The sequence below is a fragment of the Fusarium oxysporum genome, chromosome 6 (assembly GCF_000149955.1).
Source record: "Fusarium oxysporum f. sp. lycopersici 4287 chromosome 6, whole genome shotgun sequence".
Lineage (NCBI taxonomy): Eukaryota > Fungi > Ascomycota > Sordariomycetes > Hypocreales > Nectriaceae > Fusarium > Fusarium oxysporum.
The window spans coordinates 448,944-464,504 of NC_030991.1; the positions used below are offsets into that span (position 1 = coordinate 448,944).

Consider the following 15,561-nt stretch of genomic DNA (forward strand, 5'->3'; position numbering starts at 1 on the left):
TTGTACCTATTTCGCTAGTAGAAAGCTGGGCCTGTTACACGAATAGCTGGGCTAGCCACGTGCTTGAAGAGGCTCGCTGTGGCCGTCGTACATTGAAGCCACAGTCACGGCTATTCCAATGGAAATCAACCTCTGCTGCAGAAATCTATATATGGATTGCAATCTTCATTTATATGAGACTACACACAGATAAGCAGATCAAGGACTATTGGAAGGCTTCGCCCCTAGGGAAGCAACGCCCTCTTCATCCAATTACAAAATGGATGACTTACACACGATTCCAGCTATTATCACGGAACCTTCGCCTTTTTGACCACACAACTATCGATAAGGAAGCTTCTATTGAGGATTATAGCCGAACCTTTATCCGGGTTAGGTCCTGGTCTGACCATATACAGGAGGCGTCTTTAGACTCCTACTCACCAGGCACATCTATTGCTATAGATGAGTGTATGGTCCGCTTCCTAGGGAGAGACTTAGAGACAACAGCCGTACCTAACAAACCTATCCCTCGAGGCTTCAAAGCTTGGGTTGTGGCCCAAGAAGGCTATTTCCTCCGGTGGTTTTGGCACCGGCCACATCGAAAATACGGGCCCGTAGGGGTCAGGCCTGCTTACCGGCGAAAATCACCACAGGTACGGAAACAGCGGCAAAGACGGGCAGTTAGGAAGTCAGAGAGAGCAGAGCATCTAAATCCTACCCAAGCTGTGGTTGTTGCCCTAGTAAAATTACTGCCAAAAGCCAGGTATCACGTATTCCTAGATAACCTATTTTCCTCCCCTAACCTCTTCCGCCGGCTCCGTCAACTAGGGCACGGAGCCACAGGCACAGCCCGTCAGAACTGTGGCTTCCATGAACCCCTAGTCAAGCTGAAGAAGGTTGACAACACAGCAGCCGCTGACCTTGAGTTCAACTACCTTACGGCAGTCCCTACGAAGGATAACCTGGTCAGTTAGAAAGACAGGACCTCTATGATTTCCCTTACTAATTTATCTTTGGTTAGGTTAACCAGATCATTTGGAAAGACAACGCTCTTGTGTTATTTTTATCTACGGTTTTCACAGGCGTTGAACGTGTTGACCGCAAGAGGAAGAGACCGACAACAGACCAACCGTCAGCACGGCCAATCAAGCGTTTTTTTGGTGCCGAGCCTGTGAAGGTTGTTTCTATCCCGTCAATTGCTACTATCTACAATGAACAGATGAATGCTGTGGACCAAGGTGACCAAAGGCGAGCCTATTGGAGCCCTGACCGCCGTGTCCGTAGGGGCAGCTGGAAGGCCCTAGCTTGGGAGTCCCAAGTTGGGACTTCCTGCTAGAAATAGCCCTGATCAATAGCTTCATTTTACAGCTTAAAGGGCAGCCACAGTGGAAGCCTATAAAGTCACAATCTGACTGGCGGCAACACATTGTGGATAGCCTTTGCTAAGTATCAACCTGACAGTTAGTTAAGGCAGAGATTTCGTACTGGAGACGAATTTACGCCTATAACACTGCATAATTGGGTCCGAAATAAAAACCCCTTGCCTTGTAAAGCTTGTAAAGGAATACGGGTTGGAGAGGGTCAGCCGCAGCCCTTACAAGCTAATACAAATAATGGGAATAGGGGCAAAAGGGTTCAGCCACGGTACGGCTGTCAGGAGTGCAAAGTACCCCTATGTAAATCCGGGAATTGTTGGGACTTCTATCACCGCATAAATTAGGTGGGGCTGAATGTACCTTTCATTTGATGTCCTCTGGTTGGCTAGACCCCCTGTCCGGTACGCAAGTGTAGGCTTATGACACTCAAAGAGATAAGTCGCCATCCAAAGGTTAGGCAGAATCACCAACATTCAACCATGATACCACAATATCCAGTCGCGAAAAGAAATGCCAATACGCAGAAGTAATCATCGAACCACCAGCGTATCTTAGTCATGCGCCGGGCGCAGACACGAAGAATAAGAGACGTCAAAGCAGCGAGCCATGGGATTGCGACACCAGCCCAAATGTTAGGTTGGAGTCCGGCCATGATTTGACTGTATGCTGCTGCAGCGCCGTTTCACAGAAACCATGAAAAAGATGTCAAGTAACAGTCAAAAGCTTTGCAATAGCAAGAATGGGGGGAATCTCATACACGTAGGATAGGATCTGCATTTTGAATGGCAGCGATGACGAGAGCTGAATCTGTCTGCATGAGAATGACTCGATTCAACCTGCCATGGGAGCTTTCCCCGGATACAATCATACCTGAAAGGAGCAGGCTTATCTTTATCTCTTCTTAGCTCCAATAAACGACTGGACCGCTGAAGATTACTGCCAATTTGAGTTTCTGCTTGTTGGGGTAGTGGAGATGTTACTGGCTGCAGCGTCTGTTAGTGGCAAGCCTCGTTTAGGTTATGACAGTTATCTGTTCGACAAGTTATCTGGAAACATGCTTCACTACTTGATGATAAAACGCTGAAGAAAGCCTTGACCAGGCAATTTCCACCTTTTCGAAAAGGGGCTTTTTTGGCCCTTATCTGGTCTTGACTCGCTGTCAAACATGATGACTTGGAAAGTCTCTTCCCAGCCACAGCTGAATCTGCCTTAATTCCGCTTCAAGAGGTCTTGGCATTTATCACGCATTTTCCAAGACTGGCCATTTCCAAAATGCAGAATTTACTCGGTGCCGACATCACTAGCATCCTTTTGACAGTTTCCCTCGCTTAATTCTTCCAACGTCTGTCCTCTGCGCATTGACCATGGATCATGAGACCTTGGGTGGCGCTTGTACCTTTCTCCAAAGCTAAAAGCGTCTTATCGTCTGAGCTCTGAATATGAGTGCATCCCTGCCGAGTGCTTGCAGGGCGAAGCGAAAATCACCAATCTGACCGTGCATTTTGTATGCGATACGGATACTCATTATGGTGACTTCATCCGTACTAAGTCTTCACAAGTCGAAGGCGACAATCTAATAACATGGACGGATAGTTAATGGCTCAAGACTAATCCAGGGTAAAATAAGCCTGCTTTTGGCCTCCAACACCAACCCAATCCGTCGCATTTATCAGTGCTGTCCCCTGAATCATCCGTGCAACACTGCGTAGGATTCAGGATTCAAAACAGCCACGAAATCCATTGACTATCCTGCCACGACAATGCAGGTCTGGTCCATGTTGTGCCACAAAACTCAGATCCTAAGTCTTCTATTTTAAAGTCTTGAAAAGGGAGACTAGCGATTTGCACTTGACTGGAAAGCTTCAGAAACTACATAACTCAAATCTAAGCTATTATTTTACAGTCAATACCATAAGCGTAAATATTGGCAGAGTTGCGATGCAGTACTAAATAATAGCAAAATCTAATTAGAGTCAAGAGAGCACCATTCTCATACTGTACAAACAGAGTTTGGGTTATGTCAAACAGCTAGTATCTTAAGTACCTTCTTTTATATGGAAATTATCGCTAGACTTTTGTATCTGTGTTAGGCATCTTGCAGATTGTAGACTAACCATGAATGTTTCTGCCTGAGGCTGTCATCTGTGGCGTCCTGGTCTGAGCCAATCAATACCTGGCCGGCCCACAAGAGCACAAAAAGGTGTAACGTGTATGATAAGCAAGTGGGCCATCCAAGTAAGTGGGCCACTTCTTGTAACGTATATGATAAGCGAACGCAACAGCGCACTGTGCGGCTAAAAATAACTTACCCTATAGAAATCTAATTCTTAAATAAAGTAATTAAAAATCTAGAAAATTTAAATTTATCAATAGTATAACTATTTATACTTAAATATATTTTTAATCGATTTTTTACTATTTTATTTTATATATTAAACCTTATTCTACAGTGTATATTACAGTGTAAATAAACTTTGAAGTTTATAGCTATATAGAATTTTTTTAAAAATCTAAGAAAATTTATATAACGTGGTTGATAAGCGAATGCACCAAACAAGCGAGTGCACTAGCTTAACCTACACCTTAAAAGCTGACTTTTAAAAGCTAATATAAAGTCTAAGCTAAGCCTAAAATAGTTAAGATTTTAAAGTTATATATTTAACTGTATAAAAAAGCTATGTAATTAATAAAATAATTCTAACTAATTTATTATAGTAATAATATTAGAAAAAGCTTATTTACATATTTTACACTGTATAAATAAGCTTTACTATATAAAATAAAATAGCTAAAAATCTAGAAAAAATATTTTTATATATAAATAGCTATAAGTTATATAAGAATATTTTTTCTAGACTTTTAGCTATTTTATTTATAGTAGCTAGATACTATAGGGTAGGCTATTTTTAGCTGTACAGTGCAGTGGTGCACTCGCTTGTCTGGTGCATTCGCTTATCAACCACGTTAGCTTAATTTAAGACTTATATAGTTATATCATATTAAAATTTTAACCATTTTAGGGTTAAATTCAGCTTTTTATAAGCTTTTAAAAAACTAAGTATAAGGTGAAAAGTGGGTTGTTGCGTTCGCTTGTCCGTTGCGTTCTGTTGAACGGATCGCGTGCGCCTTGATGTCCTTAATTGTATGTGTATTGTCCCAACTCCATCCCCCGCCTTCCTCGGAGAGGGGTCTGCTTATTATGCTTTCCTGAATGAGTCTAGGGTTACCGACAGCTGACTATGAGGTCACATGATACCCCGTGCGGCCATCCTACTGTTCAACACGTTCGCTTATCATGTACGTTACAAATTGAAAATGCGCTAATGATGACAGGGGGGCAGACTCGTAGAGCAATTGCGAGGGCAAACTCATAGACATTTTCAGCAGTAAAATCGACCATTGTAGCATATATTAAAAGGTAACGTTTGTGCGATATTACATAGCGATATTAAATTGATTTCAGGCAGAATTGCGCCGTCCCGGCCAGGTTGAAGTTTGTATGATTTTTTTGGATGTAGTTAAAATGAACAGGGGAGAGGGTTAAGTGTTACATAGCTTGGGTTTCAGACGCCAAATACTGTGCTCAAGGCCGGATCTCAGTCTGAATACCTCACAAGACGAACTCACTGGAGTATATCGAATCGCTCCAAAATCTAAACATATAATCACAGAACTCCATTTCCATACATTTTGCCATAACTACTAAAGTCGCTCGGAGCTGATCTATTTACAGAATTGTAGAAATATCACCAATCCTCATTAGGCCGGTCAAAGATTATACTAGAGCCCGCGAGTTGTGAGTTGGGCCTCAGAAGATGCCTTTGACTCGCCGTCATATGTCTGCGCTGCTCCAGTGATTGAGTCGGCCAATGACTTTCTACTCCCCATCTCATCATCGTGTCTGCCTTCTCGGTGCAGGGTAATCTCAGTCGTCATCATTACCCCATTACCATTTTGAATCGGTGACATCTGTGCTCCATCATCAGCGCCCTCGCTACCTGCCATGGCATATGCTCGATATGAGGTACTAGCAGTCTTGCTATATCTCTCGTCGTTGAAGGTTTCTAGTGGAATGGTGTTGTGGTTGGCAGTGGTGCGGCTTCGACTCCGACCAGAGCTAGCATCCTTGCTTCCGGTTGTCATTTCGACAAGACTATTCAGGATAGCGAACTCCAATTTCAGCTTTGTGCTATAAACAAAGGATTTATACGAGGTCTGAATCTCATATTGGTTCGCATATTCAAGAGCCAGGATGGTGATATCGAGGATGATAATGAGAATGTTAACAAGGATAACGTGCTGCATTAACCGGCGGCTTGACCTCTTATTTCCCCTAGACTGTCCGAATCTCATGAGCTTGACCGTTTCGACGATATAAAAACCCGACAAGATAGTTTCTTGGAGGAAAAAGATAGTGACTTGGATCTTTTCCATGATCGAGTAGGGCTTCTTCCACATTTCGGGATTGCTAGAGAAAGAACCGTAGACCATAGGGATAATAGCGCCGTGGCAGATAATTGCGTCGGTGGTAATCATCCCTAGGATAAGGCGAAGACGTGTCTGGTTCCGGAGCACTAAATGCAGCCGTGACCATAGCACCATTGATTGACCGGTGACCATGCATACCCAGCCGGCGACAATCAATGTGCAAGCCAGGTAGCCCAATAACGGGGACCCGAAATATTTGATGAGAAAGCCCGCACAATACAGGGGAATGCCCCAAGTTGCGATAAGGACAGTCCAAAAGTATAACCCGGCGTAACGTTTGAACGTTCCCCAGATAAGGAAATTGAGCCCAATAGCATTATATAAGGAAATTGCGAGAAAGACGATAATGATGGTCAGGGTTGCGTGGGAGTCGCCGTCAGAACCGGAACCGAAGCCGCGAACATTCATCGCCATTGCCATCGGCGGTTGCCCAGAAAGGGAAAATACAAAAACAGTATCGAGGGCTTATCCAAACACAAAGGGAGCTGAAAATTTGGCATCTGTCTGAAAACAGGAAGGCGAAGCATAGAATATACAGTCTTCGATCGCTAATACACGGAGAATGTCAATAGTTATAAGCCAAGCGCGCTGGTTTTGCCCTTGTGTACGTTGCTGTCGTACGCTGAAAGCTCGAGCCAGAGCTTAATTTCTTCCGAACCAAATTCTTCGGGAGTTGCCGCTACCGAAGTGGCTAGGGTCCACCGCACCCAGGGCTCTGACTCGTAGGGACCCAGGCTTTGTCTTCAAGCCTTGGCTGGCGGAAGCCCGGAAACGCGCAGTCCCGGACTACCGGTAAGCCAAGCGCTGGGGAGACTAACAAGTGCATCCGGTTCCAAAAGCTGAAGAGCTGGGGTTCGAGGGACCACAGAAATGCCAAAGTGCCAGGCAATCCCCCTGACTCGTTTCCCGGCCAGCACAGCGCCTATTTGCGGGGGAATTCGCTAGCAGGGTAACTAAAAACTGCGAGAACAAGGGCACGGAACACATGACAGCCATATCGTTTTTGCTCCCTCGCCTATTTAGTAAAATTGGCTGGGCTTTTGTGATAGTTAGTGACAGATGACAGGTCTGTCACCAGTCTCAGGCTTTTACCAGGAATCATATCATTTCCTTCCTAAGACTTCCGCGGAGCTAGAATTATCTGCAAGTCCACGATGCCAGGTCGCGCCGAGCGCCTCAATTAATGCGCTAAGATAGGTTCAGGTTCAATTCGTTCGTGGTCGCCATTCCACAGCAGCCATGCCCCGTAAGGGGGTTTTGGCTGACGATCGAAGCGCCCCAAATGTTACAGAGTACAGATGCAAGTACTTTGTCATGGGCCTGCGATCGGCTGTTGGGTAATGAGAGATGCGTAATGTGGCGCCGAGATATGGTTTTGAAGGGATCTGAGATGCACAGTTCTTCAAGACCTTGAGCACGTCAGCGTCTGAGTTGAGTCGAATACTCCACATTGAAAGGATAGGCAGAAGAAATATGATGTCAAGAGGACAGCATCTTGCAGCTTGAGCATCTTGTCCAGGAAAGTATCTACCGGTATTATGTTTTCTCCGAGCCCCCCGCCGTAAGTTGGCTCTGAATTAGCCTCAAGCCACGTTGAAATATTTTGACGGCCTTGGCTCCGTAGACGCTGATAGGTTGATTGTGAACGGACAAGCCAAAATATCCTCATTTCCACCTCACTGCTGGAGCATCTAGAGCTAATCTTGAATATGATACGGTACCGCAGTACGCTGGCTGTTTGGGTTCGCACCACCACCGGTAGGTTTATTGCCTCACTGAAAGCTTCCCTTGTGTGTAGTCTCTTTCTTGTTTTGTCCGGTCTGGTCCTATTCCCTCCGTGACGTGATGTGTTGTCCTGACCAATACCTGACTAATCCACCTCCCTCAGTTGATGTCTTATCTTCCAATCACATCAATTGGGAGCGGTCCACGAATAGTAGGCTTCGGATGCCAGTCCGTCACTGTATAGCCAATAGCAGCTCTCATTTTTGAGGCGATCCCCTTATGCAAGCTCGCCTCCTAATGTTTTTCTCTGGCCAACAACCATTAATGGCCACTTATTTCTCCTCATCACGTACAAGTCCCACTGGCCCCGGGACCAAGACGTTCCCTGTCCGTGCTGCCCACCTTAGCTTAAACGTTGGTTGCTTCTACTACTCAGCTCTCAGCTGTCGTCGCCATCTGACATTGACTTTTTCCTACGTCTCATTATCACTACCGCCCCCCACAGCCTCTGGTGGGCTTATTCCTTTTTTGTCAACGAAATCTCCACTTTTCATCTTTTATCGATCGTAGACTGATTGCACCATGGTGATTTTCTTTAAACTAAATGAAATCCGACCGAGTAACACATAACCAATAACCTACTATGTGGTATTCGTATTTGCATGTTTTGCTTTGCCTTTGAATGTGGGCTGCTCATATGACGCCACGCAGCTAAGGTCGGTACGCGTCGCATGAAGTGCCGAGATCTCCCAAAGTGGGAATCCGCACGCTAGTCTCTTTCGTCCTAGCGGTATTATGTGACCTTGGGCTGTGGTCCTGTCATTTCTCACCTCTTGCTTTGACGTTAGATTGTGGCAAGCCACAGAGCGTAGAAACTAGTGCAAAGCCACAGCTGCAGCTTCCAACCCCCTACGAATCAGGCTCTCAGTAAAGCTGGAGTTGGTGCGTGGAGTAATCTTGCCGAAGCAAGTCACAGGCTATAAGAGAGGGCAAGAACATGAACATCTCAATTTCTTCACGGAGATAGTACCTTCCTATGCTACAGCTGGACCTGACGCGGAGCCAATAGCGTTCCCGAAGCACGGAAGAGCGAGCTAAGTATACAACGCTACCTTTATCGGCAAAAGCAGCTCGATAATACGCCTACTCCAGATTCTTTAACGACAACACGAGCCCGGTTGGCTCGCGCGTCCGAGAGCCGTAAAAGAGAAACACCATAAGGTTGGAACGGAGAAACAAGGCAGGGGAGGGTTTGCATATAGCGAATTTCATTGCCAACGGCAAATGCCGTTATTGACCACCCTCTTTTGCAACACTAGGCAGTTACGCTCTGACCGCGGAAGTTGCCGAGCCCCTCGAGCTAACTTCATACGTCGAGATTGCTCGTCGCCAAGTGTCATGGCTACTGGTGAAGGCTACCGTGGCGGTGCCGATGTCACAATCCCGATTGCAATGACGATGGCAGCGTTCTTCGGTATCTCCCTTTACAATGTCATCGAGATTAACGTCCAAATCTTCCTCCAGTTCCGGAAACGCACTGGCTTGTATTTTTGGAGCTTGATTTGGGCCTCTTGGGGTATTGCAATCCATTCAATTGGGTTTCTACTGCAGTTCTTCCAAATTTGCCGCAACTCCTATGCAAACATCACAATCATCACCATTGGCGGTGTTTCCATGGTCATTGGCCAATCCGTTGTCCTTTACTCCCGACTTCACTTGGTCGTTGACGACAGAAGAAAGATCCGATGGATACTGAAAATGATCATTTTGAGCTTCTTTCTCTTCACCGTCCCGCCTACAGTCCTGAACTACGGCTCAAACTCCCCACACCCACATCCATTTCTCCGACCCTTTGAAATCTACGAGAAGGTCATGCTCTTCGGGTTCGCAACACAAGAGCTCATCATCTCGAGCCTCTACATGTGGGAGACCCGGAAGATGCTGCGCCTCATAACGCCAAACTCGAGTGACACCGCCCGCCGCGTGATGAAGCACCTCATTTACATCAATATCTTAATTATCCTGATGGATATTTCCATCATCGGCACCGAGTTGGGTGGTGCTCACGTCATTCAGACGACCTACAAGAGTGCAGTGTACGGCGTCAAGCTGAAGCTCGAGTTTCCTGTTTTGAATCAACTACGCGCGATAGTGAAACGAGGTGGCTGCAGCTGCGACTGCTCGAGGCCTCAGATCTCATTTATTACAGACGAGGCAATGACACCACGTCCGGGATACGAGTTGGTACCAAGACGCCATTCCTCGACTACAAACACTTTCCTTTCAACGCACCAGCCGAGTGTCTCTTCAGGACTGAACCTAGCGCCGTCACTTCAGCCCATTAAGTTAGTGAGCCACAATAACGAATCCAGGCTCATTAGTGATCAAGCTCTTGGGCGACCACGTGATTACGCAGCTGGTTCTTCCTAGTTTCTGCCACGCTCTACGTCAAGCATAAATGGGAGCGTCCTCCCACGTTCGAGGCTCTACATCTTCATCTCCTGTCGTTTTCTACATCTACTTCAAACACATAACAGGATTTAATAGAGGGAAGGAGACCCATCCATGACTTCAATGTAATTGGTCGATATATTGATCTCAATCAATCTCTACCTCAATCCACGAACGCTTCGATTATATAATCTACCAATCCATAGAACCCGCCTATCAATTGAGTTGTACCGGTAGACATAACATTTAACAGTCGGGGCTAACTTACAGATAGTGTAGCGTGGAAACCCTCTAAGGATATTGCTACGCGGGCGAGAATAAAATTTGTCCTAGATGCTATTCAGAAGTCATGCGATATATAGTAAAATATGGTGACACCCTCACCGGAGGCGGGGAGGGCGTAATAAAGTCCGAAGGATGTATCTCTATGCTGTGGAGGATTGTCTGAGATGAAATTTCATATTGCATTGCTTATATTGCTAACTGTGGATGTCGTTAAGATTTTAAGAAAAAAGAGGATGGAAAAGCGGCTGATCAAGTTGCTGTTGCCTCCGCCGGTCCTGGTCGCGGACCTTCATCAGAACACCTACTAATCGGTTAGGACTTATAGAGCCTCACGTGGAACTATTCTTGCCATCAGGTAGCTTGTCATAGTGGAGAGATGCGCGTTCAAATGGGGCATCGATCATTAACCCCTCTAGCATCTTGACCCTCGACACTGCAACGTAGCTAAGCCCCGTCTGAAAGTCCCGTTCAGACAGATCCGTCACCATCTTGTCCACCGTGATGCTCTGTGACTTGTGAACCGTAATGGCGTACGATACTGTAAGTGGGAACTGCTTCCGTGTACACGCGGACGTCCCAAGAAAGAAGTCTCGCTTCACGGGGAGTATGGGTACTACCTCGCGCCTATCATCAGTGGTTAGATAAGATGGCCCCGTATACTTGTCTATCACCATCATAATGACACACGGCGGGTCACGATGTGTATCAGCGCCAGGTGCCCAGCCGATGTCATACACTATCCCCTGGGCCCCATTAACCAGGCCTGCTGGCTGCCAGATGTTCTGGGTGATCATGAGGCGAGCACCGATACATACCGGAAACTGGCCAGCCAGGTTGCCAGCCTGTTCAGATGTTGCCTTGTCAGCACCGTTGCCAATGTTCTTGGCCATGACTTGGATTGCTGGCTGCTTCAGACGGACTAGGTGGTCGTAGTTGTACTCATTGACACGAGCTTTCTTGCTATAGATCCGGAGAGTAGTATCGAACTTGTCCACCTCGCACTGGCTTAGCTTGGCCTGCACACGCTGGCTCAGAAGTTTCCATGATTCGATGGATAACCTCAGACCGCGCAGTTCTTCAAGCGCGAGACGAAAGCCAGCCTGGTCGTCGCCCTGCTGCCGCTCGACCTTCTTCAAGAAGACAGTGTGGTTGAAGGCCCTATATGCCGCCTGGCCAGAGACCTCGTGCAGGTCCTTGAGCGGCCCATCAAAGTAGAGGGGCTTGTTTGCAACCGGCGGGAGCTGGAAGAAGTCGCCAACGAGGATGATGCTCATGCCGCCAAAGAAGTCGGCTGCTCTGCCGGGAAAGACTTGGCGGAGGCGTTTGTCAACCCACGAAAGCTGGCGCAGACCCAGCATACTCTTCTCGTCAATCACGAGATACCGAACGTCCCGTAGCTTCTTCTGGATAGCATTAGCATCTGCTGGCGATAGCTCTGTAAAAGCTCTATCAACGGGTAGCCGGAGAAGGGAGTGTAGAGTTGTCCCCATGATCTGGTTGCTTGCAACACCCGTGGGTGCAGCTCTCCAGATCGGACTGGGCCGGTCACCAGCGAGCTTCTGAAGATGCGAAGACAGGACTTTGATCATGTAGGACTTGCCTGTCCCGCCGCCGCCGTCAACGTGGAGTAGAATCTGCTCCTCGCTGCCACACTGAAAGTGTCCAACAAACGTATCGTATACTATCCGCTGCTCCGGGTTGAGCGTATCGCGGACCTCTAAAGGCAGGTCCTCAACATCCATATCGAGACGATCCTGCTCGATCCGCTGGCGCCAATAATCGCCCTGAACGATTCCTGGGTCGGCGTAGCGGCCGACGTGGGGTGTCCAATCGTATTGGATGTCGATATCCCGTCTGCCAAGAAGATCTATTGCCTCTTGGCTTGGTGGGCAGTTGGGAAGCTGACGGGCAAGCTCAAGCCAGTCCTCCTCCACAAGGTCAGGTTCGTGAAATTCCCGCTCGAACTGATCCGGATCTGGTCGACGTTCCTCGGTGTTGGGTGTGCCGTAGTAATCATCAGGGTGCTGGTGGTTCCCGTAACAGAATTCGGCGGCAAGTGCGTAAGAGGCGTACTCGACACCGTTGACCTTGCGTAGTTGGTTGGGATCGCGATGTGGATGGGCCAGCATCAACTTGACGCGGCAAAAATCATCGTATTGGTCATGTTGACGGTTAGAGCTGTACCGCGGGAAGTAGTATAGAACACGAGGCTTGGCTTGACGACCCCAACGTGTCCACTTTGTCCCGTCCCTCTTACTTGTATTCCAGTTGGCTAGAAAGTCAAGATAGGTGAGTTCTTCGTGGAGGGGTGGGCGAGAAAGATACTTATCATATATCCCAACAACTTCGGCGTCATCATGATCACCCTGGAGGCGAAGAGACCGTCCCTGTTGCTCGTACGGACGGCAATCAACAGCTCTGACAACACGAGTGCCCTCCTGCAGCTCGCAGTTGAGCAAGACGTGGCAGATCTCTTGCCCCGAGAAATCCCTCTCCGCAAGCAACTTGTTCATTAGACGCGAAGCAAAAGAGAGAAGCGGGTTATGGTGTGAGACGTAAGGCAAGATTTGTCGCCCCAGGCTGGCATAGCTGTCAGTCCGCTTCTCCATCTTACTGCAATACTTGGCTGCATAATTGATCACAGCCTGGAGACTGGTACAGGGGGATATGTCAATGTTGGCTAACCAGCCAAGACTGAGGCACCGGTTGTAGTGGTTCATCAGGCTGTCGTTCCTGGTCGCCTCAAAGGAGAAGTAGGACTGTCCTTGTCGCCGAACAACGTCGGCCGTATCTCTCGTATCTCTTGGGAAGAAAAAGCGGCAAGAAATCTCCCCTAAATCTTTCTTCTTCCGTAGGCAGTATGTCTCACTGCAATGGTGACGCTGGCAGCGGTTCAGAATCTGCGAGAGCCATTGGAAGGTCAAGGGATGCCGCAAGGGATTTACGGCCAGGGGATTGCCTTCTCCTTGCTGCTGCACTCGAGCCGGCTCAGGATTCAAAGCTGTAACATGGGACCCCCAGATACGGACGAACTCCTTACGCGTATGCTCATTTTCCAAGTCGACACTGGGCGCACCGTCCATCCAGAATAAGCCATGGCAACGGCTACTTCCACGGCCCTGCCATTCATACCTGTTCCAATAATCAGTCACGTTGAACTTCTGCTTCAGAACGATATCCCTGAATAGACCCAATCGCCTGTAGAAGTGCCAGGCTGCAATGTGTGGATTATCTCGGAGAAGCTTGCTAGACATGCCCATCCGTTGTTGCTCGGGCAACTCCTGCCAGTCTTGGAACTGGGGCAGATGCTGGTAGAGGCTCCTCCAATGCAAGTCAGCCGGGGTGAAAGTAATAAAGGCTCCGGGACTGTCGAGGTTGTAGGCATAAGACTCAAGCTCTCGACGCTTGCGGTACCAATACGGCCGTGTCCCGCGAAGCTGCGCTGTCTGGCGGTTAATCGAGTTGAGCAGCTGCTGGGCATCTGCCGATTCAGGGTTCTGGAAAGCCTCCAGTAGATCATCCCGCGTTATTGGGCCCCGCCTTTGATGGTGTTGCTTGACGAAATAGCTGCTTTTGGCCCGCGCCTGTGCTCGCATCAGCGTGTTGAAAACCACAAACCGGAATGTCGGATGGCGGGCAAATCTGCCATCGTGCCATCGAAGGGCATGCTGTATGTAGTCTGCATACTTGATAGACCGTAGCCTCGGCTCAACAAAATCGGCTTGACCACGAGGAAATAGTGTTGGAAAGGCCATGGAGAGAAGTGCTTGCGATCGGTTGAACTCGTTTACCGGCGTCCTCCGAATATCTGGCATTTCAAGCTGATGTTGTGTCGGCTGTCGTACAGGAACCGGTTCATCGCGCTCTTCGCCAAGAATGCGCGAATGCAGTGCTTCCATCTCTGTATCCTCTGGTAGCAGATCTGGTACTGCAGACTGGTCAACCTCATCCGGCTCAACGTCGTCATTCTCCGTGGCACCTAAATCAGCTGTAAGAGGATCAGTCACGTCCACAGCAGCAACCTGATCAAGTACATCGTCATCTTCAGGCAGAACTGACATCCGCTTCTGGCAGACAGCAATATCTCGGTAGCCCGGATGGCTACGGCGCAGGAAATCCAGCCACGCCTGGAGACAGCGACGGCGTACGCGGAACTGGCGTCTGAATTGGCGGTCAAGGTGGGCATGTTCGCTTGCATTCGGAGGGCGTAGCAGGATAACATCTAATTCAGAGGGTAGAAGAGGAAGTTGGCGATACACTTTGCCAACATCGCGGAGAAAATGCACAATATGGCCACGATACTTGTACTGCTGGCCCCGGACCTGCATGACGTTCACAAATACATGAACTCGAGCGATTAGCATCTCTTCTATTCTTGTCAACTGGGGGAGGAATGCGGGGACTGAGCCAAAATCCAATTGATTTTCGGCTGAAAAAAACAGAGGTTCATCCTCCTTTTTGTTCTTGTCCTTGGCCATGCAACGCTTGCAAACGCCGTCTTTCAAGCCCATGTCAAACCATGTCTCCTGACAACGGGCGCAGTGTTCCATCCGGTCGTTTTCCAGCTCCGTCCAGAACGCCTCCAGGAGGTCCTTATCTTTATCAGACAACGGGCAATGCGACAGATCACGCGCCCAGTCCGGGTCAGGAAGTTCAAAATCTCGATGTTCTGGGTGTTCGATGGCCGGCTGCTGCAGCTGTGCGGGCGGGCGGGGATTTCTTCCCCTTCGAGTTGGCCTCGGGTAAATAGAAAGACTCGATACCGGAGATTCGATCGGCGTCCCGAGTCGTACACCTTCTTGAGAAGCAGCCGACGGACCTGGTCGGGGAGTAATCGGCGCGTCCGTTCGTGTTGACGTGGTGATTGGTGTGCCCAGTTGCAAGTCTATCAATGGCAATCCTTCCCGAAATATTGGGGATAACTCAGCTTGTTCTGCCGTACGCTTAGAGGCGCCTAAGGCTCGTCGATTCCTACAGTCTAGACAGTCGGTCGTAGGTCTTCCACATGCGAGTGACGACTTTGTCTTCGAAATGAATTGATCTGCTGGCTTCTCCTGCTTGCATTTCCTGCAAACGTTCATCGAAGGGATAGAATCAGCCATGACTGACTGTGTTGGATTGGAGGGTCCAACGACGGGATGGAAAGGATGAGGGCGTCGTTGGCAGGTCGACAACACTGTCATCCAATCGTTGAGTGGAGACACACATCTGGCCAATCGGCGCCTAGTGGAGACACTCTTGGCCAATGGGAGTG

General features: G+C 48.3%; 2 protein-coding genes across 2 annotated transcripts; one reads left to right on the plus strand and one right to left on the minus strand.

Moving 5' to 3' along the window:
• Window positions 1–5,138: 5,138 nt before the first annotated feature.
• FOXG_07025 (uncharacterized protein) lies at window positions 5,139–6,260 on the minus strand (the record flags this gene model as incomplete). Its single annotated transcript, XM_018385661.1, has 1 exon — window positions 5,139–6,260. The coding sequence occupies one exon, from the start codon at window positions 6,258–6,260 to the stop codon at window positions 5,139–5,141; it is 1,122 nt and encodes a 373-aa protein (XP_018244299.1).
• A 2,709-nt stretch (window positions 6,261–8,969) lies between these two features.
• FOXG_07026 (uncharacterized protein) lies at window positions 8,970–15,457 on the plus strand (the record flags this gene model as incomplete). The annotated part of the gene is made up of 1 exon (XM_018385662.1): window positions 8,970–15,457. One exon carries the CDS (start codon window positions 8,970–8,972, stop codon window positions 9,999–10,001), a length of 1,032 nt encoding a protein of 343 aa, XP_018244300.1. The 3' UTR covers window positions 10,002–15,457.
• Window positions 15,458–15,561: the final 104 nt, after the last annotated feature.